The 24,421-nt window shown below is 54.9% G+C and overlaps 15 protein-coding genes across 15 annotated transcripts; 6 read left to right on the top strand and 9 right to left on the bottom strand.

The window, feature by feature from the left end:
* Nucleotides 1-4: 4 nt before the first annotated feature.
* On the bottom strand, nt 5-2,512 carry GL50803_004819 (uncharacterized protein; the record flags this gene model as incomplete). Its single annotated transcript, XM_038046119.1, has 1 exon — nt 5-2,512. The coding sequence occupies one exon, from the start codon at nt 2,510-2,512 to the stop codon at nt 5-7; it is 2,508 nt and encodes an 835-aa protein (XP_037902061.1).
* A 92-nt stretch (nt 2,513-2,604) lies between these two features.
* Nucleotides 2,605-2,820, top strand: GL50803_004816 (uncharacterized protein; the record flags this gene model as incomplete). Its single annotated transcript, XM_001705369.1, has 1 exon — nt 2,605-2,820. One exon carries the CDS (start codon nt 2,605-2,607, stop codon nt 2,818-2,820), a length of 216 nt encoding a protein of 71 aa, XP_001705421.1.
* Nucleotides 2,821-2,868: 48 nt separating this feature from the next.
* On the top strand, nt 2,869-5,316 carry GL50803_0013737 (Ring finger domain-containing protein; the record flags this gene model as incomplete). The annotated part of the gene is made up of 1 exon (XM_001705370.1): nt 2,869-5,316. One exon carries the CDS (start codon nt 2,869-2,871, stop codon nt 5,314-5,316), a length of 2,448 nt encoding a protein of 815 aa, XP_001705422.1.
* Nucleotides 5,317-5,334: 18 nt separating this feature from the next.
* On the bottom strand, nt 5,335-6,153 carry GL50803_004812 (Beta-giardin; the record flags this gene model as incomplete). The annotated part of the gene is made up of 1 exon (XM_001705373.1): nt 5,335-6,153. The coding sequence occupies one exon, from the start codon at nt 6,151-6,153 to the stop codon at nt 5,335-5,337; it is 819 nt and encodes a 272-aa protein (XP_001705425.1).
* Nucleotides 6,154-6,454: 301 nt separating this feature from the next.
* On the top strand, nt 6,455-9,778 carry GL50803_0094762 (uncharacterized protein; the record flags this gene model as incomplete). The annotated part of the gene is made up of 1 exon (XM_001705375.1): nt 6,455-9,778. The coding sequence occupies one exon, from the start codon at nt 6,455-6,457 to the stop codon at nt 9,776-9,778; it is 3,324 nt and encodes a 1,107-aa protein (XP_001705427.1).
* GL50803_0041569 (uncharacterized protein) lies at nt 9,762-10,481 on the bottom strand (the record flags this gene model as incomplete). Its single annotated transcript, XM_001705376.1, has 1 exon — nt 9,762-10,481. One exon carries the CDS (start codon nt 10,479-10,481, stop codon nt 9,762-9,764), a length of 720 nt encoding a protein of 239 aa, XP_001705428.1.
* A 32-nt stretch (nt 10,482-10,513) lies between these two features.
* On the top strand, nt 10,514-12,991 carry GL50803_0017354 (uncharacterized protein; the record flags this gene model as incomplete). The annotated part of the gene is made up of 1 exon (XM_001705377.1): nt 10,514-12,991. The coding sequence occupies one exon, from the start codon at nt 10,514-10,516 to the stop codon at nt 12,989-12,991; it is 2,478 nt and encodes an 825-aa protein (XP_001705429.1).
* On the bottom strand, nt 12,942-14,126 carry GL50803_00103659 (Zinc finger domain; the record flags this gene model as incomplete). The annotated part of the gene is made up of 1 exon (XM_001705378.2): nt 12,942-14,126. One exon carries the CDS (start codon nt 14,124-14,126, stop codon nt 12,942-12,944), a length of 1,185 nt encoding a protein of 394 aa, XP_001705430.2.
* Nucleotides 14,127-14,160: 34 nt separating this feature from the next.
* GL50803_0017353 (G beta-like protein GBL) lies at nt 14,161-15,111 on the bottom strand (the record flags this gene model as incomplete). The annotated part of the gene is made up of 1 exon (XM_038045921.1): nt 14,161-15,111. The coding sequence occupies one exon, from the start codon at nt 15,109-15,111 to the stop codon at nt 14,161-14,163; it is 951 nt and encodes a 316-aa protein (XP_037902060.1).
* Nucleotides 15,112-15,118: 7 nt separating this feature from the next.
* On the bottom strand, nt 15,119-16,459 carry GL50803_0017352 (uncharacterized protein; the record flags this gene model as incomplete). The annotated part of the gene is made up of 1 exon (XM_038045920.1): nt 15,119-16,459. One exon carries the CDS (start codon nt 16,457-16,459, stop codon nt 15,119-15,121), a length of 1,341 nt encoding a protein of 446 aa, XP_037902059.1.
* A 23-nt stretch (nt 16,460-16,482) lies between these two features.
* On the top strand, nt 16,483-17,283 carry GL50803_0017350 (uncharacterized protein; the record flags this gene model as incomplete). The annotated part of the gene is made up of 1 exon (XM_038045918.1): nt 16,483-17,283. The coding sequence occupies one exon, from the start codon at nt 16,483-16,485 to the stop codon at nt 17,281-17,283; it is 801 nt and encodes a 266-aa protein (XP_037902058.1).
* GL50803_0017351 (uncharacterized protein) lies at nt 17,225-18,517 on the bottom strand (the record flags this gene model as incomplete). Its single annotated transcript, XM_038045919.1, has 1 exon — nt 17,225-18,517. One exon carries the CDS (start codon nt 18,515-18,517, stop codon nt 17,225-17,227), a length of 1,293 nt encoding a protein of 430 aa, XP_037902057.1.
* A 54-nt stretch (nt 18,518-18,571) lies between these two features.
* GL50803_00115478 (Ankyrin repeat protein 1) lies at nt 18,572-20,791 on the top strand (the record flags this gene model as incomplete). Its single annotated transcript, XM_001705394.1, has 1 exon — nt 18,572-20,791. The coding sequence occupies one exon, from the start codon at nt 18,572-18,574 to the stop codon at nt 20,789-20,791; it is 2,220 nt and encodes a 739-aa protein (XP_001705446.1).
* Nucleotides 20,792-20,802: 11 nt separating this feature from the next.
* Nucleotides 20,803-21,252, bottom strand: GL50803_0020551 (F5/8 type C domain-containing protein; the record flags this gene model as incomplete). The annotated part of the gene is made up of 1 exon (XM_001705393.1): nt 20,803-21,252. The coding sequence occupies one exon, from the start codon at nt 21,250-21,252 to the stop codon at nt 20,803-20,805; it is 450 nt and encodes a 149-aa protein (XP_001705445.1).
* Nucleotides 21,253-21,261: 9 nt separating this feature from the next.
* Nucleotides 21,262-24,336, bottom strand: GL50803_002562 (Sec31; the record flags this gene model as incomplete). The annotated part of the gene is made up of 1 exon (XM_001705391.1): nt 21,262-24,336. The coding sequence occupies one exon, from the start codon at nt 24,334-24,336 to the stop codon at nt 21,262-21,264; it is 3,075 nt and encodes a 1,024-aa protein (XP_001705443.1).
* Between the last annotated feature and the right edge of the window lie 85 nt (nt 24,337-24,421).

The following is a 24,421-nucleotide window of genomic DNA, read 5'->3' as shown; positions in this document are numbered from 1 at the left end:
CGAACTATGGGCTACATCCTGCCAGACGATGACCGAGTGCTGCTATCTTGTTGTCAAGGATATCAATGAGCTGCCGAGCCCCGCAGTCCTGGACTTTGTGTGGGATGATCCCAACGCTATCTTCTTCATACGTTGACCTGTACTTCTCTCTATGTCCCCGTAATATTTCCCAGTGCGAACGCTCGGGTGAGCTACGTAGGGAAGACCCTTGATCACACACCACAGCAGCGACTGGGCTCTTGACTATTTGCCCGACCCTTAAAGGTGAGATATGGACCAACATTCTCATGTGCTCCGTGCGGATGTCCAGTAGCAAACGGCCGATGCAGATGGAAGAAAGGCTGGCGGTTATTCCTTCGAGCGTCTCAGTGAACACGTTTCTCCTCCTGTTTGCCCTGAAGCGTAAGCGTGAAAGGTACGCCGCGCATATGCTGCGCAGTGCAATAGCAAGGGATGTTCGGGACCATGAGGCTGCCACTTCCTGCTCTTTGGCTCTAAGATATACGTCTTGAAGATACGCAGCGTGCCAGCTTCTAAACGATAATATGAGGATGTGTGTGGCTCTTCTATAGTAGATTGTCTGCTCTAGCTGGCGCTCTGTGGACAAGACCTTGCGTATGTGCTTCCAGTAGCAGAAAGTCCAATGCATCAAAGAGTATTCATGCTTCATTCTGGCTTGGGACTCCATAAGGGCAATCGCTCGACTTCCTTCTGCAGCCAGGCGCCAAGCTGTGAAGGTGCCACTAAGTATCCTGGGGTACCAGATTGCCAAAAGAATAGATACTTTTGTCTCAATTCTCCATGTAGAGAATGTGCGCACAAGAGCTTTATTGTTATAATCCTTGTCTGCTTGCAAGAGAACTGCTCTATAAGCAGAACGCTTTTTGTACTTCCACCAGGAAGCATCCCAAGCCTTCCGTAGAAGTCTATAAGAAGGAGTATCGAGAAACCACTTCCCAGGACGAAGTACCCGCGTGTGACAGACATCATAGGCTCTGTCTGCCAGCGTGTGTACAATAGAGCTGAGAAATTGCACGGTGTTTTCTTGTTCTAGAAAACGTACATACCAGGCACTAAACACTTTATGTAGCGATTGTTTCACCAGTATTTCGTGGAATTCAGTTGCCCGCTCCAATCGGCAGCGGTTCTCCTCGTACTTCTGTTGCAACTCGTGAAATATATAACGCACAAGAATCCTATTCAGAGAAGATGCAAGTGGACCATATCTTGCTCTTGCTGTACGATGCATATTCCAAGCAACTCTCCAGGCACAGAAAGCCTGTTCCTGTACTAGGAGGTTATGCTCGCGTGCGACCATATTGGAAGAAATACGGGCAATCTTAGCACTTTGCGCGTTGCCCTTCCATCTTCTGAGGGTAAGGATCAAAGTTCGACGATCAATAGACTGCAGACACGAAGAAATAGCCTGGCGTCTCGCCAGTATCGTTTTGTAACGCTCCGTTATACTGCATAGGGCAGACCGCAAAAGATGCTGTCGCTGAAATGCATTAATGACGGATTGCAACATTTTCTGATGTAACTTATGTCTTGTTCTTTTCAGCCAACTATAGAAAGCGCGGAGCAAGAGGCAGACGTTCTCTGAAGCAATCGCCAGAGTAAGCGCCAGATCTTCGTCATACCCCTGGCGGACATACATATCACGCAAGAGCGCAAGACTGCGTCTGTATCGGTGCCGCCACCTAATGAAGCAGTGACGTAAGATCACCTGGTTAACGCGCTGTTCTACCACATGAATACGCAGCATACGTCGCCAAATGGAAACAACTTTATGTAGTGTTATGCGTCGATAAATGCGAAATGCTAATGCAATGAGAGACGCCTCGACTCGCATGTGCCTAAACGTATGAGAGAGAAGACGCAGTTCGCGAGCCCTCTGGATTTGGAGAAAGATCCGGCAGCGCTTTGTAATTGATTGAAAAAGGCCGCGTAAAGTCTTGGCACAAAGACGGGCACAGTAGTATTCGTCAGCCACATCGCGTTCGTGTTTCCTTATGGTAGCAATATCCCTCAGAGTTTTAAACCCCAGTCGTGCGGTGAGATGGGTGCAAGTGGTAACTCGATACAAAAGAGAATTGAAGGCCTTCTGCAAAAGTGCTTGTCGATAAAATGACCAAGCGACTTCTCCTCGCTTAGACTCTTCTGTTAGACGGTGCCATCGCCGGACAATGCGTCTATACGGTTTTAGGATCAATCTCCTCATCTTTGCCTGGGCACGCCAAGCTTGAAATGCAGCCCGAAGAGCAGGGTCTGGCTCACGATCACTATATGTGGAAAGTGCTAAAGACCCCCAGATTGGGGCCTCTACAGTTGACAGTGGAGGACACGATACATCAGAAAGGCCCGAGCCAGCGGTATCTATGCTCTCTCCACTCAGGATGGCTAGCTCCATGTAAGGAGCCACCGGGGTCACAGCCCTCTGTTGTGGCGCCAGGGTAAAAGGAGTAAGCGCAGCTATGGTTTCCGCGGTTTTTGAAAATTCTGCCCAGTTCATCTTAGATTGACATATCTATGCTTCCTTAGTCAGCTCAGCACGTATGAAATGCTGCAGGTCTGCTGCACCCACAACTTGGATCACTGTAAAAAATGGTCGATGTCTCTATAGCCGTCGAGTCTTACTCCCGTGCGTCCCTCCATTCAGCTGAGATCTGGGTCATCACCCTTGGTTTTGTTTTTGGCATGTCTGTCGTGATATTACTGATATCGTGGTCTCTGTGCATAAACTTCTACGAAATGTGCTGCACATCTCGCTGTTGCTCCGAAGAGGGTTCTTCAAAGGATATGGCCACTAAAGATAGATGATACAGACGCGTTTGTGCTTGAGGCAGTTTCTTCTTTTCTTCAAAGTAAATGCTCAGAAGACCTTTGGACATCACTTCTCTTTCTGGCATGCTACACCGTGCGAGCCGAGTCCAGAGGAACGCGTACATAGTTTCGGATAAGACTCTGAGTCTTCTCTCCGAGGCAGTCGTCTTAACGCCAGGAAACAGCTTTCATGTGTTTGTTCTTGGAGACCTGCAGATGTACCTGCACGACCCTTTTGTTTATATAGATAGTGATGTTATTGCTAGTGGGCTCATGCTCTTGCAGCAAGACAAATGTTCTATTATTCGCGGGACGCATTTGATTCTATCGTTGCAAGAAGTAAGTACCGACATTCCTCCAAAGCCAGGCTCTAGCGAGGGCCCGATAGAGGAGACCCTCTTCATTTATGAGTTTGTCCTTTCTGTTGTGCTCGCCACAGGCACGGCCTCTGACTCCAAGGAGGCTCAAACCGCACGCACAGGGCGTGTTGGTATCTATACAACCATACCTATTTACAAGAAGCTTATTGTATGCCACGCGTACAACAAGCAGCTCTCTGTAGAACTATTGGGCCACTTGATAGCCTTTGTTCCCGAAGCTCCCTCTAGTGAAAACACGGCTATCTACAAGGCTCTTATGCTTTTAACATCCCGCACTTTTGATTTGGATGACCTACTGCCGCTAAAGAACTATACAAATGAAGATGCAGCAGAGCTGGCAGGAATTCTGAGTGAGATCGTCGTCACACACACACCCTATGCATGGTATTTGGCTCTTTTTTCTTTCATGCACTGCTTTCTCATGTCACCCATGCCTCCAACTAGGACTGCCCTTGAGGTGGCGTTTGTACAGCATAAAATATCAGGTCTGGTGGCATACCACGAGAAACAAATTCAGCTCGCAGTGACCTTTCTATCGTCTCTGTACTCGACTGTGCTGTACAGCTTCTTTGCTAATCTTGCCCTAGATATGGGCCTAAATGGCTACCCTTATCAAACGGGGGTCATGGCTCAGTTCTACCGAGCCTGTTCATATCTGCATTTCAATAAGATGGTGTCGAACGACATCCTTACGCACATATCAAATATTGGCCGGCACCTTATCCTAGACTCTGGTCTAGTTGCAAGAGAAGCCATCTCACGTCTCGACCTTCATCCTTTACATCACGAAATTGATTTCTCAAACCCTAGTGAGTCCGACCTTGTGCATATTTATCTCTTGTGCTATCAGATTGCATACGAAAACGAACACTGTCGGCCAGCAGAATTTTTTGACGAGGTTGTAATGCGCAGCTTTGAAATCAAGGAGCTTTCTGAGGCGATTGCATACCCCATAGCAGCGTTCCCCACAAACAAGCAAATATGCAGATCATTTCTCTCCCATCTTGCAGACGGATTGGCCGAATCATATGTGGAGGGTCCAGATGCGCTTATTGCAACCCTAGCAACTGCAAAGCTACAACGCATCAACTGTCTTCCGCATCTTTTCATGTTTGTTGACACCTGTGCCAAAGTCCTTGAAATTGAACTGAGCAAATCCACCATTGATGAGAGGCTCTTGCATATCTATCAAGGCTGTGCCGAATTGGTTGCAAAGGGCATTGGCCAGAGGGCAAATTTGCTCCTCCTACTTCTTTCCCATGCTGGTCCTGCTGTACACGAAGAGGAACTTACTGGGGCTGCTGCACAGTGGCTTCAAACAAACTGCCCAAATTTGGGACCAGGGTATTCGCCTCTGGTGGCGTACATTCTGTTCAATGAGTATAAACCTTTGTCACACGGCGAGCACTTTCTCAACTCCCTCAAACATATCCTCGCAATTTACGCCTATCGGGTATTGGACAACAAGGAATTTAGTGTTCAAAATCACCAGGTGGCTGCGTTTGCTGCGCTACGGTACATGACATATTATGCCTCACTTATTACGCATCCACCGGAGTCGCTGAAAAGTCTTAATTTCTACTCTATCTTCAAGAAAGCAACGCTCGATGAATTGGCTGACAAGAGCACAGAACACTTTATGTTTAGGCCTGAACAGTGTGACTACACCAACACAGACTACTATTCCGATCAGAATGCTCCCTTTGAATCCTGGCGCCTCGGATCCAGGGCCGTTGCAAGGGAAACTGAGGCCATTACTACGTTGGCTACGGAACGGGTGTCCTGGACCTATGCCCAGTTTGATGGGTCCATAGCAAAGGAGATGGTCATCGAGCCCCGAGGACGGCAGGAAGACACCGAGAGAGAGTCTTCGACACACCCCGACATGGTGCAGGGGTCGGAAAGCGCCTCTGACGGAGACGCAGATGAGGAGGTCTGCGCAGTCTGCCTCAGAGCGCTCTGCCGCGCGGCAATCGTGGTGCTCAACTGCAACCACTACTTCTGCGCAGAGTGCGCCGCACGCCTCGTGCTCCGATCCGGACGGTGTGCGCTCTGCAGACAGCCCGTGGTGCAGATGCGGTGCGGCGGCGAGGTAGTCGGACTCCCTAAGTAAATGATTTACTGCAGGCGCTTAGTGCTTTGTGACCATCGAGAGGCCGCCCTGGATCTTCGAGACGACGTCCTCGAGAGTGTTGACGATCTTGTCCTCTGCCTCCTTGCGTTCGGCCTTCTCGCGGTCGATCTCCTCCTGGATAGCGCGGATCTCCGAGGCGACGTTCTCGAGCTGCTCGTTGACGCACTTCTCGACGAGCTTCGTGTTTGTGAGCGCTTCTGTCGTGGCAGCGCTAACGGCCCTCTCGCGGGCGATCGTCTCCTTCTCGATCGCGGCGGAGATGCGGGCGAAGCCCTCTGCGACCTTCTCGTTGAGCTGGTCGTACATCTTCTTCCTTTCTGCGTTCTCCGTGGCAATGCCCGTCTCGAGATCGTTCAGGCTCTTGAGGGCCTCCTTCCTGAGAGCCGCGATGGCGTCGTTATGGATGGCGATCTGGTTCTGGAGATTTGTCTCAACGTTGTTGAGTGTGTCGCCCATCTCCGCAAGGGACTTGCGGAAGTTTGCAGCCATGGTGTCGATCTCCTCCTTGATCGTTAGGTACATGTTGTCGGCGGACTTCTTGACCTCCTCGCGGATGTCCTCGAACGAGGCCTGGCGCTTCCTCGACTCCGTCTGGATGAGCCTGTCGAGGTGTGCGATGGCGTCCTTGATCATCTTCACGCGCGTGTCGTCGTCGACGCGGCGGACCTCGATCTCGTTCTCCATCTTGTCGTGGAACCTGCTGACGCGCTGGTTCATGTTGCTGAGCTTGACCGCCGTCTCGGTCGCACTGCGGGTGAGGTCGTCGGGCTTGTCCATCGTCTGGGTGAGCGTACGGGTGGAGGTGAACATAGACATCCTTTTATTTTCTTAACTTGGGCTCAAATTTTTGCGCGCAAAAAAGGGTTCCGCCGGCGGTAGCGCGTCTTGAGGTTCTGCCCTCAAGGCGAGAGGGTATCTCCCAGGGGAATCTCTGTGCAGCACTCGCAGCTCCAGCTCGTGCTTCGGCGTCAAGAGAGCAGTTGTGCAAACTATTTTGCAAAGTCTTTATCGTGTGATGCTTGCAGAGGAGTGCACTTGTTCACACACGGTCGTATAGGACTTAGCATGCATCTCTCTGTGAGTGCTGCATACTTTTAAATGAGTAGCCATAATTTTCATGACATCCGTTGATGAGACCGATGTGCAGGCAGAGGCTTTCCAGCTTCTCAAGTCGGCTCTTGCTGCCGCGTCTGGAGAGAATGTCTATCAGGTGGTCTTTGAGCAATTTTCCCAGGAGGCGGCCCACATTGAGGAGGAGATTTCCCGATGCGTAAATGCCCAAGTTACAAAGGCATCTTCATTCATAGACCTTCTGGTGCGGGCACAGGAAACAGTTGAGACAGCCCAGAACGATGCGTCTAAACTTACCAGTTACGGCGAGACGGAAGAGGATTTTCCTCCAGATGTCAGCATATTGATGCAGCATGTTGGTCACGGGCTGTCCAACGCCCTTGCAACCCAGGAGCTTTATGAAAAGGTCGTCTCGGTCCCAGCCCGGGCAGCAGTCGTTGCTGGCAAATGGGCTCGAAGAGAAACGGCCCCTGTCTCTGTTTTTGAGCTCCAGAAGGAAATTCTTGCCATCTTAAAGAATAGAGATGATGTGCGTAAGCTTCCAAAGCAGTATGTAAGCTCACTTACCCACTCATCAAGTCTCAAGACAGTCCAGCTCGACAAGTTGTCTGCAGAACTCACGTCAATAGCAACGTCTTTTGACAATACGTTTTTCAAGAGTGCGCTGGATCTGTCCCGGGAGTTGTCCTCCTATATCACAGATAAAATGCCAGCACAGCTCTTTGATTCAAAAACGATAGCCAGGCGTGATATAGGAGAGATTGTGGAGCAACTTATTCTAAACCTTTCTGCGCAGGAAACTCTGGAGGAGAGAGGAGCTGCGAAAGCGTGGATTGCGATCGTCAATACCGTGTACAACACAGTTATCCCTGACCGCTACGAGCAGCAAAGTACGCGTGTGCGGCCTCACACATTCTCGAGCAGGATGGGTAAGCACTCTGAGAGGTCAGCTATGTCAACGATGAAGAATGATTCAGATGGCGCAAAAGACTCAGACCTCCAGACCTTTCTGGACACCCTCCTATCAATCATACAGGAGGATCTAGATCACATAAAAATGCACATTGAACCCCCGTTTAGAAAGCCTGCAGCTACTGTCATTGTAGAAGCATATTATAAAGGGCTCGGCACTCAGGAAACTCGAGTCGCACTCGCATCACCTCTTTCCCCAAATAGCTCGCACATTCCAGTTGCTAGTATCTTCAATCTTCCGCTTGTTTACGTCTCTGCTATACACAATCACGTTCAGGGGGTCCTTAGAAACATTTCAGAGACGGTAGCTCTAACACAAGAGGTGCTACACTCCCTTATTGCGTTTGCTTCATCTTACACCACAGAGTTAGACACTCGTGGATTTAATTGGGCTGTTTGCCGCTTTCCTGATGCGGTTTATTTCCAAAATATCGCCAGGGGTACAGCCCACGCAGGAGTGTCACCACACTATCGCTCTTGGCACTCTAGCCTCACTTCTGTTTTTGAAGATGGCATGGCTGAGGATTCCAGGGCAAAGGGATCGAGCTATGCTATGGTGCGAACAGACGGGAAGTTCTTTGATCTAGCTCCATTCTCGGCCCAGGCTTCATCCCACCCCTGTATATTTACAATCCACGATTGTGTACTCAGCCTTGCTGAGACAGCTTGGAGTGGCATGAGCTCCACGGACAGGGCAATTACAATAGATATGGTTCTAAGTTCTCTTACAGGCTCCAAGGACTCAGCAATGAAATCACAACTCAAAGCTACAATGGTGGAGCAGAAGGCAAAGGATCTGTTCTTTGTCAATGCATACTCGCTGGAGGCACCCATGCAATCTGTCGTTTCTCAATACAAGAGGGATGTTTTGCGGAAGTTTTGCGAGGCATGCTATAAGATTCAACTTACCTATGTACGGGATCTGGATACGTCCAGACCAACCTCTGAGGGGACCATTATGACTGGAGTTATAAGTACAATCTTTGCAATTTTCCTTGAACAGCTTCGCACCATTGATCTAACTGCAGACTTGGGGAAGTGCATCTTTCTTGAAACCTATAACGCCGCCTGTACTGCAATAAAGAATTTTGTGTACGACATTCTTGGCAATATCTCTGGCATTGATCCGCCCATGAACATCCAGTATCTTTGCAAAATAGTTGATGGTGCACACAGTTTTAATAACCTCTTAGCTAGCGACGCTTTTTGGAGCATTAAAAGAGAGGGTCTTAATTCGGATGATTTTCAGTTCCTTTCTGAAACACTCGGGTCTTCCTCCTTGATATCCCCTCAAGCTCTTGCTTCAGAACTGACAAGCAAAGCCGAGCCTCTTTATCGAGCGAGCGATACTAAGTTTGGGGGGATATTCGGCATCCGACGGAGGCCACGCCAAATGGCCACTGATACCAGTAGCGTTATGGCTGCCAGTGCACACAGTAGGAACTCAAGTTGTCTTACCGGACTAAACCTACAAGAGACGCTTGCATCTCAGGGTGTAGCAGGCCAATCAAACGTTGCTAACTCTGATGCCTCCTCCACCTGTGGGTGCCCAGTCGCGGAGTCGCTCTGGTCAGGTGAAAAGCTCGAAACGCGTCACTATATTGCATTGGCAAATGATATAGATTTAATACCAAACTCACTTGAAAAGCTTACAGACTTTGTGAAGAGTGCCCTGAAATCAGAGTCTTTTGCACGTTCTGTAATTGAAGCACAAGTGAGCTCGGTCAAGGAGGTTGTTAGTGAGGCCCTCAATGTAGTTGCATCTAAGCTAGTCTATGTGATTCTGAGTACGTTTCGAGACAGCCACATAGGAAGACTGTTTACTGCTACACACGATCAATCGCTGATTAATGACTTGACTCTCGACCTTAGAAACACATTTGAAAGAGTCGCAAGCACCTTATCGGATACCCTTCAATACCTGGTTCAAATAGAGCTATCAAATCTTTTCCCCGCTGCATACTTCTGTGCTCTTTTTTGGCGCTACTATGAAAACTTGAAGGGTAACAAAGACAAGTCTTTCTCTAACACTACTTTCTCCAACATATATGAGTCAGATGTCGAATATATTTGCAGAATGTTACAGGACATTGGTGTAGCCAATAGAATTGTTGATAACAGAAGGAACCTAATGAAGGCGTTCGAGACTGGGTTGAAGACTGTCAATATCTCAACAGAAGATCTTACTGCCATATCTAGCCATATATCTGGCGCCTCGATAGCGACATACCTTCTCATGCATCCAAAGATTCAAAGCGACGACTTTGTTAGACGGCTCTCTTCTGTCCCATATCATGAGTCAGACTTTTACCGAGCGTCGTTTCTAGACCGGGCACTGTATAGAGGTCACGTATATAGTTACGATGCCAACTGCAAAGAGGTTAGGAACTCTGTCTAAGAAGTTGGAAGAATCTCTTCATCATGTCCGCAGGGACATTGTAGGCATCCAGAAAGTAAATAGACTCACCCTGCATTATTATGTCCATGTGACCTGCAGATATCTTTGACTGGGTTACCGTTGGGTTCCTGATCTGGATTACACCTGACTTGGAAGAAACATAGGTAAAGCGGGATGCCAGAAGAGGCTCAACGGAAGGATCTAGAATAGGGACGCGAGGACTCTGGTCTGCATACAAATCTGCAGGTCTAGTAGCAGCCTTAAAGCATTCACTGAAAGCAGTTGCTAAGGCAGGTATGTTGGAAGGGCCAGGAACAATCAAGGACAAGGAAACCGAATATTGAAGTAACCACCCTGTCTCCACTGCCGGCTCCTCAAAGTGTAAAGAAACTTTCGAGAGGATTTCGTGAATCTGCCGCCCAAGGGCTTTATGTGCTGCTAAAGGACCACAATCTACCGCTATCACAATAGCTGGATTTCCTTCTTCTACAAGTTGGAGGGTGATGGAGCACGCCACCTTGCTTCCACCTAGTTCCACAGTCACAGACCCTGCAGACGAATCAGAAATTGGAGAAGTGTGCTGAACAAAAATGGCGTTTTGCACGGGGGACGCACACTTGTGGAGTGCCTCTAGCTCTCGTGCACCCTCTTCTAGAAACCACTCAAAACAGCGGTCCTGGTCAAGGAAAGGAGCAGGGACCATTTCTATGACTAAAAAGAAATACAATTATTAGAATGGATGCATTCGGTGGCTTTATGGCGTCCTGCCCTCCTGCATTTGCTCCAGATGGTAGCGCAATCTATTCTGCCACCGGAGACTCCATAATTGCACTGTCTCCAGTGACACTTGCTCTCTTGAAGGTAGTACCAACACATAAACGGCGGATAGTCCAACTCTTGTTCCTACGCGCATCAGATTCACAGCTTCTCATCCTCTCGAAGCATCGATTCTCTATTTACAATACACGGACGGGGGACTTCTCGCTTGAAGTCTCCTTACCAGAGGACAAGGGGCCCAAAAAGACTAAGGACGGATCCATTTTGCAGCACGAGCCAGAATTTGTTGCGTGTGCACAGTGTGATGGATCTGATCAGTTTGTCTTCTTACTGGAAGCCAAAGCAGCGAAGAACAGAACCCATTTTCTCATCTTGTACAGTCTCTCGGCTGCAGCCAACAACCCGCGTAAGGCCGTCTTTGACCTATCTGATGTAGTCTGTTTGAATCCCCCGCCTGTCACTCCCGACCAACTTACTTTGCAGCGGACGAGCAGTCGACTAATCATTTCAGATGACGTCATTTATATAGCTATTGATTGTACGCTTTTCTTTGCCAGATTTCCGCATTCTAGGCCCGACTCCCCACGAAGGCTTCCAGATAACTATTCCACAATGTCTCATGACGCCTGTATTACTCAGTTGGTTGCGTTTAACCATCGCACCTCCTATGGATTCTTGATGGGTGATCTTCGCGGGGCTCTGTACCGCTTTGAAGGCATACCAATAGGAACCACTGTTGCTCAATCAAAGCATGTTCGGTTCCATTGGAATAAAAATGGGATCAGTGCGTTGGCTGTTGCTCATGCCACCACTGCCACTCCTAAGGTCCTACTGGGAGGAGAGGAAACAATCGTGGTCAATCTTTCGCTTCTTGATTATACTCCGCAATTTGGACCGGCTGTGGTTGGACCGGTACGGTACATCTCGTGCCCTTGTCCGTCAATCTTCTCTCCAACCTCTCTTACCTACTCCCAGACGGCGTGCGTAGTTACAGCAACCAACACAATGTATTTGATAGATACCGCTGCTGGTGTCATTATGGCTCAGAGGCATGGGTTAGTCTCTCCAGCTAGAAATTTGCGTTACACACCAAAGGATACTCCAGGAATCTTCTTATATGGCGAGAACGACCAGCTCAGCATACTAGCTGATGGGTCTCCAGGAGACATCCAGCTTTTCCACGGGGTAGAAAATATACCAAGTTCTGCTTTGCTACCCACGAACTCAACTGATATAGTGACTATTATACAACGAAACAAAGTCTATTCTCGATGTGAAATCTCGGATCCTCCGCATATCCTTCACTTCGCTGCGCTGGCTAACGGATCTTTGTTGCTTGCTGTTACAGGACTAAAACTGACGCACAATGTTCACCAAGAGGAGGTGCTCTATGCTTATCGTGCTACTGGCCGTTTTGACGATTCCATCTGTCTCGCCCAAATTTTTCGGCCGCACAGCACGTCTGTGAAGTTGCTGGCTCCTCTGTTGTCTGTTCCTAATTGCGATTTGTTTTTAACTGTTAGCCAGCTAGAGGCTAAGGTCTTCACGTTCACCGACGCAGGCATTGTCGAGGTATTTAATTGGGACATCTGCGATGGTCTTGGGGATATTCCCATATGGGTGGAAGCAGCTGGAGTTTCTAGAAATGGCCATTATTTCTGTGCAGTACTCGGGGACGCAGAGCTTGATAAGCACCACTTGGAGCTGCGCGTCTATGAGATTATTTACTCCGGTTCAGAAAAGAGTGAGAATGGTCACCCTTTTCCCGTGAGCATCAAGGTGCTGGAGAGGTTCGACCTATTAGCGACTAGAGGAAAGAGTTCATCTTACCGAACCCGAAGAACTATGTGTGCCGTCGGTGATACCTCTGTCTGCATCACCAGCCCAGCAGGAATATTTTACTATAAGTTTATTAGGGACTCAAGTATCTCTACAAAGAAGCAGGATTCTAATAGGAAGCGGCCTCTAAGTATCAGCCTGCCAATAATACACCAAGTTTGTCTATCTCCGCATCCTGACAGTAACGATCGTCATTATGTCTTTGGAATTGGTGATGATAAGGGCATGCTTTTTAAGCTAGCGAACGGTGCAATAGAAGAAAAGGTAGTCATTTTTGAAAAACGGCATAAGCGAGATAGAGTATGCGGGGTAGATTGTAGCCCTGACGGGCAGGTGTATGCACTAATAAGCACACGGGCCAGTGGCAGACAAATGATTCGTGCATTAGGTGGACACACAAAGAGAGAGCCTTGCATAGAAGAGCAACCACAAGCCTTCAACAATACCTGGTCTCTCTTAGGGTCTACGGAAACCTCTGCACCAGGGCAAGTGATACTTGCAGAAAGTGAAGTACCAAAAGGGTTTTGTGATGAGCCTAGCCACCGGCTTACCCAGTTTGGGGCCCAGCTGGAGGCGGCCCTTGACGCCCTGTTCTAGTAAACGCCCCGGAGCGGGCCTGGAGCGCGATTGCGCGGCGCGCGTCTGCGGCGGCGCCTCTGAAGAGCCCGCGCTCGGCGGCGTTGTGGGAGCCACAGCCCGGGCAGCGGTAGAGGTGGTGGCGCCGGGCGACAAAGAGCCCGCCGCACTCGTGGCATGCGCAGTCGACGAAGACGCCCCGGTACTCGGGCGGGACCGCAAGCGATCCCCGGAGCTCCTCCAGGCGCGCCTCGTAGAGCTCCCTGTCCTGCCCGAAGAGGACGAGCCGGCGGCAGACCGGGCACTTGTAGTTCGCCCCACCCAGGCGAAAGACGGCCTCGTAGCAGTGGCGGTGGCACGAGTGGCGCCCGCAGGGAAGGACGATGTACGGGTAGATGTTGTCCCGGAGGCCGTCGAGGCAGTAGACGCAGTTCCCGGGGTCCGGCGCGCACGCGTGAACCTGGCCAAGGGCGACTGTGTGGCATGTCCCGCAACGCTCGCAGTGCTCCGAGTACCCCGGAAGGCCCTGCCGGCACGTCCCGCAGCGGGCGCAGTGGAAGCTCGGACGCCCCTCGCGGCCCATTCCGCAGATGAGGCGACACGTCTCGCAGTAGCGCGTCCCGAAGGGCATCTGGCAGTGTGTGCAGCGGAGCCCGATGGGGCCGGTGGCGCGGCAGAAGAGACAGAAGACCTCTGCCGTGCGGGTCCGCGGGAACTCGTGGTCGTCGTGGGAGGCATCGTGGCAGAAGCGGCATGGAGAGCGCTCTCCGCAGACTGCGCAGTAGAGGAGGCAGCCCCGGACATAGTGTGGGCAGCCCACGGAGAGGCCCTGCTTGTGTGCGGCATAGAGGTAGTGCGAGGCAGGGAGCGTCGGGTCCCGGGCGACCCGGCCGGCGCCCGCTGCGACCCGGATCGCGTAGGGCAGGGCGGGATCGTACGCCTCGAGCAGGCAGACGGGCTCTGCGACCTCCTCCCAGGAGCCCTGCAGCCCGCGGCCAGAGCCCTCGAGGATCGCCGAGATAAACGTCTTGCGCGGGCACCGCTGGCTCGGCTCGGCAGGATCGCCGCCGGGAGGGACGGTAAAGAGGGTGGTCAGGAGGACGCAGATTCGGGAGTCCGTAGGAACGCGTTCGACATCTGAAGCGCTATAGAGCATCTTTTTGCAGGCGCGCAGGGAACGGCGCAGGGAATCACAGGGGAAGGCGGACGTCTCCGAGAACCACCGTCGTCACGGTGTGCGAGTGCCCGTTGTAGGCGTAGACATACTTGTCGGTCGGGTCGCCCGCGATGTTCCAGAGCTTCGCGCTCTTGTCTGCGGCCGTGATGATGCACGCCGAGTCCGCACTAAAGGCGCTCGCCCAGACCGTGGCCTCGTTTGTCCCCAGCACGCGGGCGCGCGTCAGATAGCAGTCCTCCTCAAGAGCAACGGACCAGATCTTGCAAGTCTTGTCGGCGCTGCACGTCGCCAGGACGGCCCCGTCCGGAGAGAGGTTGACGTGCATCACGGCATCCAAGTGCGCCTGGATGGACTGCTGAGGCGCGAAGAAGTGGCTGCTGCCCTTGTAGGCGTAGACGCGGACGATGCCCCGCCCGTCAGAGCACGCGAGGATTTGAGCCCCCGGGGCGCAGCTGACCGAACGGACGCCGACGTCGCACTCGAACGCGACCGTCGTTGCGAAGGGGTGCCGGGGCTGGCGCAGATCGTACGCAAGCAGGCGACCCTCCTGATCTCCCGTGACGAGGAGCGCCGCATCCCCCCGGTCGCACGCGACAGAGAGCGTGTTGAGGGCCGCGTCGTGGACGATGCAGCTAGTCTGCTTCCCCCCGCGGGTGTCGAAGAGCAGAAGGCGTCCGTCCTCGCCCACGCTGGCGACGGTCGAGTCGCCCTGGAGAAAGCAGCATCCTGTGACGTTGGAGAGGTGTCCGTCGAAGGCGGCGACTGGGTCCCGCCCGGCAGAGCCGAGGTCATAAACGGTCGTGGCGGAGAACCCGGCTGCAAGCAGGACTTTCCGGTCCGCGCTGAGGGCCAGCCCGTTGGCGACCTTTCCGAAGTTCAGCGTGCGGAGCGCACTTTCAGAGGTCGGCCGCCAGAGCTTGATCGACCCGTCGTAGCTCCCCGTGGCAATGACGACCTCTTCCATTTTTTGACTAGAAGCGTCTCTGAGGGTCGAAGCTTGGAAGCAGCGTGGCCAACAGCAGGAGCACAAGCCTTGCGGCGCTGTGCATGCGGGGCCCCTGGGGCTGCGGAAGATTGATGTTCGCCTCCTCGAGGAGCTTGAAGACAGCCGGGGCTTGCGCGACCCTCCGGTAGCCCCCATGGGCCCGCTGCTCGCAGTCCTCGCGGAAGAAGTCGTCGAAGAACGCGTGGTAGAGGACGCCCTCGGCCCCCACGGGGTCTGCAGACTTGATGAACTCGACGATTGGCGCGGGCGGCAGGAAGTTCGCGGTGCTGTAGATGAGGGCCTTGGCGGCGTACGTGACGACGTAGGTCTTCCAGTAGAGGGCGGCCAGGGCGGCGAGGCTGGGAACGCTCGCGAGCTGAAAGATGTAGATGACGCAGACGGTCCAGAACGTCGAGAGGACGTGGACGGCGAAGCCGATGGGGGAGACACGGACTGCCAGGAGCAGGTCTGGAGACAGGAGCAGCGGCCAGGGGGCGGCAAGTCGAGTGGCCACGGCGAGGTGATGGAGGGCGCGCCCGACGGCCACGAGAGGAAGGAGGAGCGTGTAGAGCGTGCTTCCGGCCCGCACGTACAGCCCGACCTCAAGAAACTGGCGGCGCGAAAACAGCCGGCGAGACTCCTGGCCACCCGAGGGCGTGATCGGGGGCATCTGGACGACGCGCACAAAGAACGGCCCCTGGACCCCGGATCGCTGCAGAAACGTGCCGTAGTGCTGCGCAAGGACGCCCATGGGAAGGACCCAGGGAGCCGGATGAAGGCCCCGGAGGGTGCGGCAGACAGCCAGCGCCGGGTCCTCCAAGGGGCCGCCCAGAAGGTCTGCGGGGTCCAGACTGGCGCGCGTTGACCCTCGGAGGTCTGCTGCGGCGTACCCGATGTCCCGACAGCGGGCGCTTGCCTCGGGGGCGGCAGCCAGCCCGGGACCTCCAGGCTGTGCCAGGGGGTGGGTGTATCGGAGCCGGGTGACGTGCTGCTTCACAACAAGGAAGAACGTGAGGAGCTCGGCGTCGCCCCGGACACGCGTCTGGACACGCCGGAGGTCTTCAAGGGTCAAGTGGAGCGGGGGGAGCCACTGGAGGAGGTTACGGCGAGACCTGGTGACGACCTGGTAGAGCTCGCAGCAATCATAGTCGGGGAGGGGCGTGGGTGCCGCAGCGGGCCCTGGGGGCTCGAGCAGGGAAAGGTTGGCCAGGGCTGCAAAGACAACCTCCCGGAGGCCCAGCTGGCCGTGGAGTGTCAGAAGCAGCGCCCGAATGCGTCCCCGGTGGGCTGTGAGGATGGCCGTCGGGATGCCATCGCTGATAGGCATTTATAATTTTGATGCCCCCCGGCATGCAACCTGACGACCCCCCGGCACGGCCAGCGGGATGCTGCCACAGGTTCGGAGCTGCGCTTCTCGCGATGCCCCGGTGTGCACTCTGCCTTCTTGCCCTCGAGCTGCTCGCCGGCCTTTCCCTGTCGCTGGCCTCGCTGGCGGGGGGCTTCCAGGCTGCAATCTGGCTCTCCATCAATATGGAGCGTGCATACAAGGACCTGGAGCTCTGGCGGCTGGTCAGCGCCCCTGTTCTCCCGGAGTCCGTCTTCCAGGGAGCCCTCTTCGCCTTGATCGGCTGGAACTCTGCGTTCCTACTGGAGCGGACCGTCGGCTGGAAGGTTTTTCTCGGGCTCCTCGCCTTTGCGGTCCCCTGCGTCTCCCTTCTGACGTCGGCCCTCACGGCCCTCCTCGCCCTCACCCCCGGCCTCCGGGACGTCCCGTACTTCGCCGCCCAGTGGACAAGCAATGCGAACATGGGGCCCGGACCCCTGCTGGTATTCCTGACGATTATGGGGATCCGGCTGTCCGGGCATAAGTCGTTCACTTGCTGCTTCCGGTGCCCCATCCCGGCGTGGGGCGTCATCCTCGTCACCGTCCTCATGGCCCAGGTGATGCTCTATCCCCCCTGGGAGGGCGTTCCCTACACGCTCTCGGGCGTCGTCGCAGCGTATGTCCTGCCGCGAAGAGCCTTCAGGAGGCCTTTGTCCCCGGAGGACGAGGCTCTCGTGGCCAGCGAGGACGGGCCCGAGGACGTCCGGCCTACAGAGACACTTCCGCCTCCTGCCGAGGAGTTCCGGGGCCGGGGGAGGAGCCTGTGACCGGTGTAAACCCCTCCCACGCAACTCCGTGGCGCCTGCTTCGGTTCATCAGGCGCAAACTACTCGTGGCAAAGCCGGGTAGGCTGTTGAGCCGGTGCTTGCAAAGGAGGTCGAGGGTCTTGTCTACCGGGCGACTCAGGGGCCGTTCCAGACGCTGCCAGCGGAGGCAGAGCACCTGGGTCTCGAGGCGCGCGGCGAGCGCTCGTCGCAGTCGGAGGTTTCGGTCTGCAAATGCGCGGCGCAGACGGTCGAGCGTGGGGGCGGCGCTGCCGGCCATCATCTCGCCGACGATGCGACGGGTCTCGTCGAATGCAGAGCCCCCAGAGGCCGGGCGGCTGGGCACTCCGCGGTGCGTGGAGAGGCGGCAGATCCCCGGCGCACGCCCACCTCTGCCCGCAAGCGACCCGCGGGCCCGAGGAAGCACAGGCGCGGCCGAGGAGGGCTCAACCGCAGACGGCACCCCGTCGTCGTTGAGGTCTGCCACCAGGCGCTCGATGTTTGCAAACTCGAAGGCCTCCTCGACCGCCTTGCTGACCCCAACGACGCTGAACTGCCGCTGACGGGCGTGTGTCCTCGAAGGCCCGACAGGCGCCGATGCCAGCGGGAGCAGGGGCGCTGCGGCGTAGAGCCCGACGTTCTGGACCGCCTGGAGGTGCGTCACGTCGTCGTGCTCGTCGTCCGGGGAGACAACTGGGCGGGAAAAGTAGGGCGCGCCCTGTGCGTCTGCGGGCGAAAGCGTCCGAAGGCCCTTGACAAGGTCGTCGTTTGCGCGAAAGCGGTTCTTCACGGGGCGGAGGCGTAGGGGAATGCCCGAGCGGGGCCCCAGGACCCCGCCGATCCCTGCGATGTTCGTTGGATAGGCCGGCTCGAAGCCGACGAAGCTGGAGGCCTCCTCGCTCGCGAAGGCGGCGCACGGGTCTGTAGGGAGCGGGGCCATGCGAGTTGAGCCTATGTGCGACTCGCGGTCCTGGAGGTAGAGAAGGGGCGGCTGGCCCGCGTAGATCTGGGCTGCAGTCGCCTGCTCAAGAGACACGGCGCTGCTGCGCGTCACAAGGGCTGCTCTGTGACGGGGCGTGGGGGCCCCGAGAGCGACCTCGAGGGCGGCGAGCCTCTGTTCGCGCACCGCAATCGCGGTCATTAGAGGCGCCTTCCGAGCCGAGAGCTCGTCGAGGCGGCGGCTGATGGCCCAGAGCTCCTGGATTGCCGCGCCAAGCAGGGTGCTCTCGGGGTCCATTGTAAATTCCGATCGCAAGTTCATGTGAAATTGCAGCCAACACAAAATTCCTGGATGCCCGACGACTCGCAATACAAGCGAAACCTCGACGCCTGGTTTGAGGCGGCGCGGTCCGGAGAGATCAAGTTCACCGTTGTCCATTGCAAGCAGTACCAGGGGGCCGTGCTCCCGGACGGGCCCGGGCTCACGGCGCTACACCTTGCAGCCCAGGGCGGCCACACAGGCACGGTCAAGTACCTTCTCCCGTACGAGAAGGACATCCGGAGCGACACAGGCTGGACCGCCCTCATGTCGGCGGCCATGCACGGCCACGATGCGGCGGTCTCAGCCCTCGCGCCCTACCAGGCTGGGAGGCAGCTTTCCGCCGCGGCCTTCGGGTACCCAGCTGGTGCGACGGCCATTGAGATCGCCGCCTCCCGCGGCCACCTCTCGACCACGAAGGCACTCCTGGCGTTCGACCAGGAGCGGCCGTACCTCGCCGAGCCCCTTCTCGCCGCCCTCGATCTGAACGAGCCGGCCCTGAGGGCCCACGTGGCCGCAGGCGCCCAGACCCGGGACTGCCTGGGCCGCACACCCCTCCACTATGCCGCCCTCTCTCCGCGAGACCCCACCGTCTCGGTAACGCTCCTCGCCGACCTCTACCGCGGAACACGGGATGCGTCGGGGAAGACGCCCCTCATGCTTGCCGCAGAGTTCGGGCGCGCAGACGCCGTCCGAGTGCTGATTGAAAGGACGCCCGAGGACGTCGGCGCGGCGATCCCCGACAACCCGAGCTGCGGCGACCACGAGGGCTCGACCGCCCTGATCCTCGCAGCAGACGCAGGCCACCTCGCGTGCGTGAAGCACCTCATCGACGCCGAAAATGCCCAGCCCAACAAGACCGGAACAACTGCGATGATGTTCGCCGCACACCGGGGCTTCCTCGAGATCGTCGGGGCCCTCGCGCCCTTCGAGGCCAACCTCCAGAGCACGGCGCCTCTCGGCCACTCCCCCGGGAAGGCCACTGCGCTCCAGCACGCAGCCCTGGCCGGCCACGCGCCTATCGTCGGGCTCCTCGCTCCCCTCGAGCACGGGCTCCGGAACGATGCAGGCCAGTCTGCATACGACATCGCCGTCCAGCACGGCCACCGGCAATGCCAGGAGATTCTGCAGGTCTACGAGGACGAGGTCGAGCCGTGCATCGTCACCGCCCTCATCCTCGACAGCCGGAGCGAGGAGTTCAACCTGGTCACCGACAAGCCCCTTACCGAGGCGATCCAGCGCCTTGCAGATCTCCTCGGCGTGCGTGACTCGGACAGCTTCTTCCAGGCGATCGAGGACATCCTCTCCCAGGGAGATGCGATCCGCGAGCTTGAGAAGCTCCGGGTCGAGCTCCAGGTCGTGGCTCAGGAGCGCGATGACCTTCGTGCAAAGGTGGACGAGCAGGCGGCGGCGATTCGCGAGATGAAGGGCCATCTGTACGACATGTCCGAGCTCGAGAAGAAGGTTGCCGCCGCAGAGGCGAGGTATGCAGAGAAGGTCCGCGACACCCAGGCGATGGAGGAGGAGGTCGAGGAGGTCAAGGCCGCCGCCCGCCAGGAAGTCGAGGCCGCGCGGGGCGAGGTCGAGCTCATGAATGCACACGTCCGCGAGCTCGAGAAGCACATCACAGACCTCCAGAACAGCGACGACTCCGTCCTGGGGCAGCTGATAACGGCCCAGGAGCGCGTCAAAGAGCTCGAGGGAGAGCTGGCCCGGGCCGAAGCCGCGGGAGGCAACGCGGCGCGCGAGCTGGACGAGACGCGCCGCGAGCTCGACGCCCTGAGCGCAGAGCACGAGGACGCAAAGAAGCTCCTCGAGGAGATGGAGGAGATGCAGCGCAACCTTCTCGGGATGCAGGAGGCGATGGAGCAGTTCGAGGCCGAGGGCATCACGGTCGAGCGCTACGCAGACCTTCGCGCAGAAGTCGAGGCCCTGCGCGAGCGGCTCTTCGACAAGTCGCGCAAGGTGACCGAGGCCAACTCCGTGATTTCGATGTTGATCGACGACATGTGGATCTGCAACAAGCGTCTGAGCGACACGCTCAAGAAGGCCACCGAGTCCAGTAAGGCGCTTGAGGACGGCGACGCAGGCCCGCGGGGCTCCCAGCACTTTGCGATGCCAGACCTCATCGACGAGATGTCGAACCTCATCCGCAGCGGCTCCCTCGGGCGGTCGGCGGTCGGGGGAGACCTGGGGCTCGGAGAGCTGGACCGCGAGGCCCACGCAGGGCCGGCGAGGTTCAGCTACCTGTAGTAAACCGTCGTTTACTGGGCGGGGACCCCGTAGAGCTGGAGTCCGGTCGTGTAGGCGCCCGAGCCCCCGAAGTTCTCGAGGATCGTGTAGCGCACGAAGCGCGCCACGCGGGGGGACGGAAGGGTGCACAGGTGGTCTCCGCCCCGGTGCGGGAGGTCCATCTCGGCGAGGGGCTCGGGGCAGGCAGGGTCGGCCCCGCACGCAAAGGAGACGCGCCGGGGGTTCTGGCTGTTTTCACCGTGGAGGAAGATGCCCACGCGCGTGAGGCAGACCGGCTGGCCCATGTCGATGACGACGTGCTGGGGGAGGGGCGCGTAGACCGACGTGAACCAGCAGACCGAGGGATCCTGGCGCACAAGGTTCTGGACCCCCGAGTTGTGGTGGTACTGCGAGCTGAAGTCGACCACCCGCGCGCCGTTCTCGGCGACGCCGAAGTTGCGGGGAAGCAGAGACCCGGCCATTTTATGGGTTTACTTGCAGAGCGCCCGCGCCATGATCTTCAGCGGTGCGGCCCACGTAGAAAGCTCTTCAGTGTAGAGACGCTGCTTGCGCGCTGCCATACCTTTTATAGCCTCCGTTGCAGCCTGTCCATTTCCCATTTCCAGTCCAGCAATGTACCGTCCAAGGACACTAATAGTGTCTGCTGAAAGCACCCCTTGCTCTGCAAGATGAATAATACAATCGCCTAGCTTCGTGTAATATTTCAAAAATCCCAATTGATCAACATCAGCATAGCGTAAAACAAGTGCCTTAAATCTCTCTGCATTTGCTGATCCGTTTGTCGCGATATTATGAATTACATCATAAGGTTGGCCCGCCGATAATGACTGAGTTGGTTGACGACGTGGCGCTCGGGCCTGTGGCGCTGTTGTTGTAGTTACTTGCACAACTTCTGTAGAAATTGCTCCATTAACTGTTGGGGGCGCAGGAGCTGTAATAGACGGAGGAGCAGCAAGTGGTACCTCTGCCTGTGGTAGTCTAACGGAAGGGGCTGATATCACTGAAGGCGGTTGAGCTATTGACAAGATGGGAGTCTGCGGGCTTTCGAGAGGTAAAACAGCTGACTGAGGTTGAACAGATGGTTGTGCCATTGGTATATGAGGTATCGGTGGTGTAATAGCTGAATTCAAAGCAATTTGAGGAACAGCAGGGAAAGAAGAAGCGGTTTGAGCCGGAGTAGTATAAGACATAGGGGGCACTGCTAACGGTACCGAAGTTTGAGTTGATGACATTCCTGGGGCGATAGATGCCGTAATTGGCGCAGGTGGAGCAGGCCCAGAAAACAGAGACGCAGTAGCAAGTTGTGGAGGTAGTAGGGTATTACCAGTTACTTGTGGTATAGTAGAAGCTCGACTACGACGCCCTTGTTTTGTATGTGTTGTAGAACTCAGAGGAGCCCCCTTCTCCTGGATTTTTTCCACAAATGGGGCACTTTGAGGCGTTAGATTTGACTTGTTAAGAGAAAACTTACCACGAAGCGTTGCTGCAAGATTCTCATCACCTTGTGAAACAACAATATCGACTAGCCCCTCCAGGATTCTAAAGACACCGCCACCCGTCATCGACACTCCCTGCGACACACAGAGGAGACCCATAACTAGTGTATCTAAAAGGCTTGATGTCGACGCAGCCAACTCAAAGGCTTCTGGAATGCGTCCCGCCAATATTGTTAATGCGGTCAATAAAGATGGCGAAAAGCTAGTAGACCTCTGCAAGAGAGTTGCAGCGACTTCTCGTATTGCCTGTTCGCCACCATATGAGGCAGCAATTTTTAGATGATAGAACCAGTTTTCTGGCGGAAGACACTCTATGATAGCTGCATAACCTGTCTCCATGCTATCAACAGCCTTTATGAAGTTGGATTTCATTGCTTTCCTAAAAGAGTCTGACACAGAGTTTAGGAGCTCCTTATTACTTTTCTTGGAAGCAATGTAGAAGGCTAACCCAAAATCTCCACTGTTGGCTGCATAAGCTGCCGCAGACTCCAGATCGTTGTTATACAAAAATGAATAATACGACGAAAACCTATCGGATGCAGAAACAGAAGGTTCGAGAATTTCATTCTCGGGAAAGGAGTCGGGGAAGGAATTCTGGATATCATCAAAGAAGTCTCTTCCATCAGAAGCTACCACAGGCTGTGACGCGGGGTGTGCCACAACTTGCTTAACAAAATTTATCTTTGAAGAGGCCTCGGTACTGGTAAGCCAAGACAAAATTCCAGACGATCCAGCGGATAGAAGAGCACGAAAGATCTTGTCTGGTGGTTGAAGAGAGAGATCAGTGTGCAACGGCAAAGGGCAAGAATGGGCATCAATAGGAACAGCAAGCACGTGCTCTATTTGAGACAGCACAGCTCCCGCGTCGCGAACTTGTGTCAGCGAAAACAGCCCCTCCATGCTCTGTCGCTGTTTTCCATCTATCATAACATTATGGGAATCAATGCTTACTATTGCACGCGGAGCAAAATCATAGTTGTCCGAAATGTCTTCGGGACAGTTTTCCGCAAACAAAAAAAGAGGGTGGAGAAGAACAGGTGAAGGTAACAATTCTACATGCTCGGAAAGCAGAGGTAACGGAATCAGAGAAGGAAGGAAATGCCCTTCTGTTTTTGAAGAAAATTGCACCGGATCGCACACTTGCGAGAGGAAATAGCCAGGATAAAAAGGCGACGCATTAATATGTGTACCAATGCTATCGATCGAACCCATGAAGACCAGGTCTGTCTGCTTAGGAAGAAAGAAAAAGCACTTCCCATCACTGGTCGGAATATAAAGGAAGGTTTTTTCGTATTGATGGATAAACATGGATTCAGGGACTACATTAGCTGGTAACTGAAGACGGCTGGTTGAGACAGGATGTGTCTTTTGCCGTAAGTCCCACATGGAAACCAGGCCCGCAGTGTTGACAGTAAACACAACAGTCGCCACATCGGGACTAAAGAGAGCTGAAACAAGAGGCGTGTCATCTCCACGAAGGCTCATAAGACCACCCTTTTTGTCCATGTCCCATATGCTGACAGTGCCATCCTGAGAAGCAGTGCAGCATATTCTTGGCACTTTAGGGTTCCAACTGATTTGCACAATCGCACCATGGTGTGCTGCAGCCCCTTCACGGCTCTTGACTGCATGCCAAAGGGCGCGAGTATTGAGATCCCAAAATGATACTTCGCCTGTGGCAGACCCCGTTGCTAGGAGGGGGAGTGAATATGCCTCTGAACATGAAAGAGCCGACAAAGCTGCATTGTGTGCTTGCAGGCGTATTGCATTTCCCATATCATTCCATGGACCTATAGAAAGAGATCCATCCTCGAATCCTGCTATAATACTATCGCTTGTGCTCCAGAGGAGACATGTGAATTCTGCCGCAAACGGCCAGCTGAACTCACGGACAGGCGTAACGGAGTCAATGTCCAAAGAATAAACAGAGAGCGAAGTCTCACTGACAAATGTCTCAGTTATGTTTGCACTTGACGTAGCCAAGGCAAACTGCATGCTAACAGGGGACCAGGCCAGGTGTCCACATTCCTGCAGACTGAATAACCGCATTATTTTTTAATAACTTAATGTGTTTATCTACGACGCTCTAATATGCACCGCGTAAGACCCACTACTCTGGTGTATAACACACAGT

Source organism: Giardia intestinalis, chromosome 4, assembly GCF_000002435.2.
Source record: "Giardia intestinalis strain WB C6 chromosome 4, whole genome shotgun sequence".
Taxonomy (NCBI): domain Eukaryota; phylum Fornicata; order Diplomonadida; family Hexamitidae; genus Giardia; species Giardia duodenalis.
Note: the sequence above shows the minus strand (reverse complement) of the source record. Positions and strands in the feature narration are given on the sequence as shown.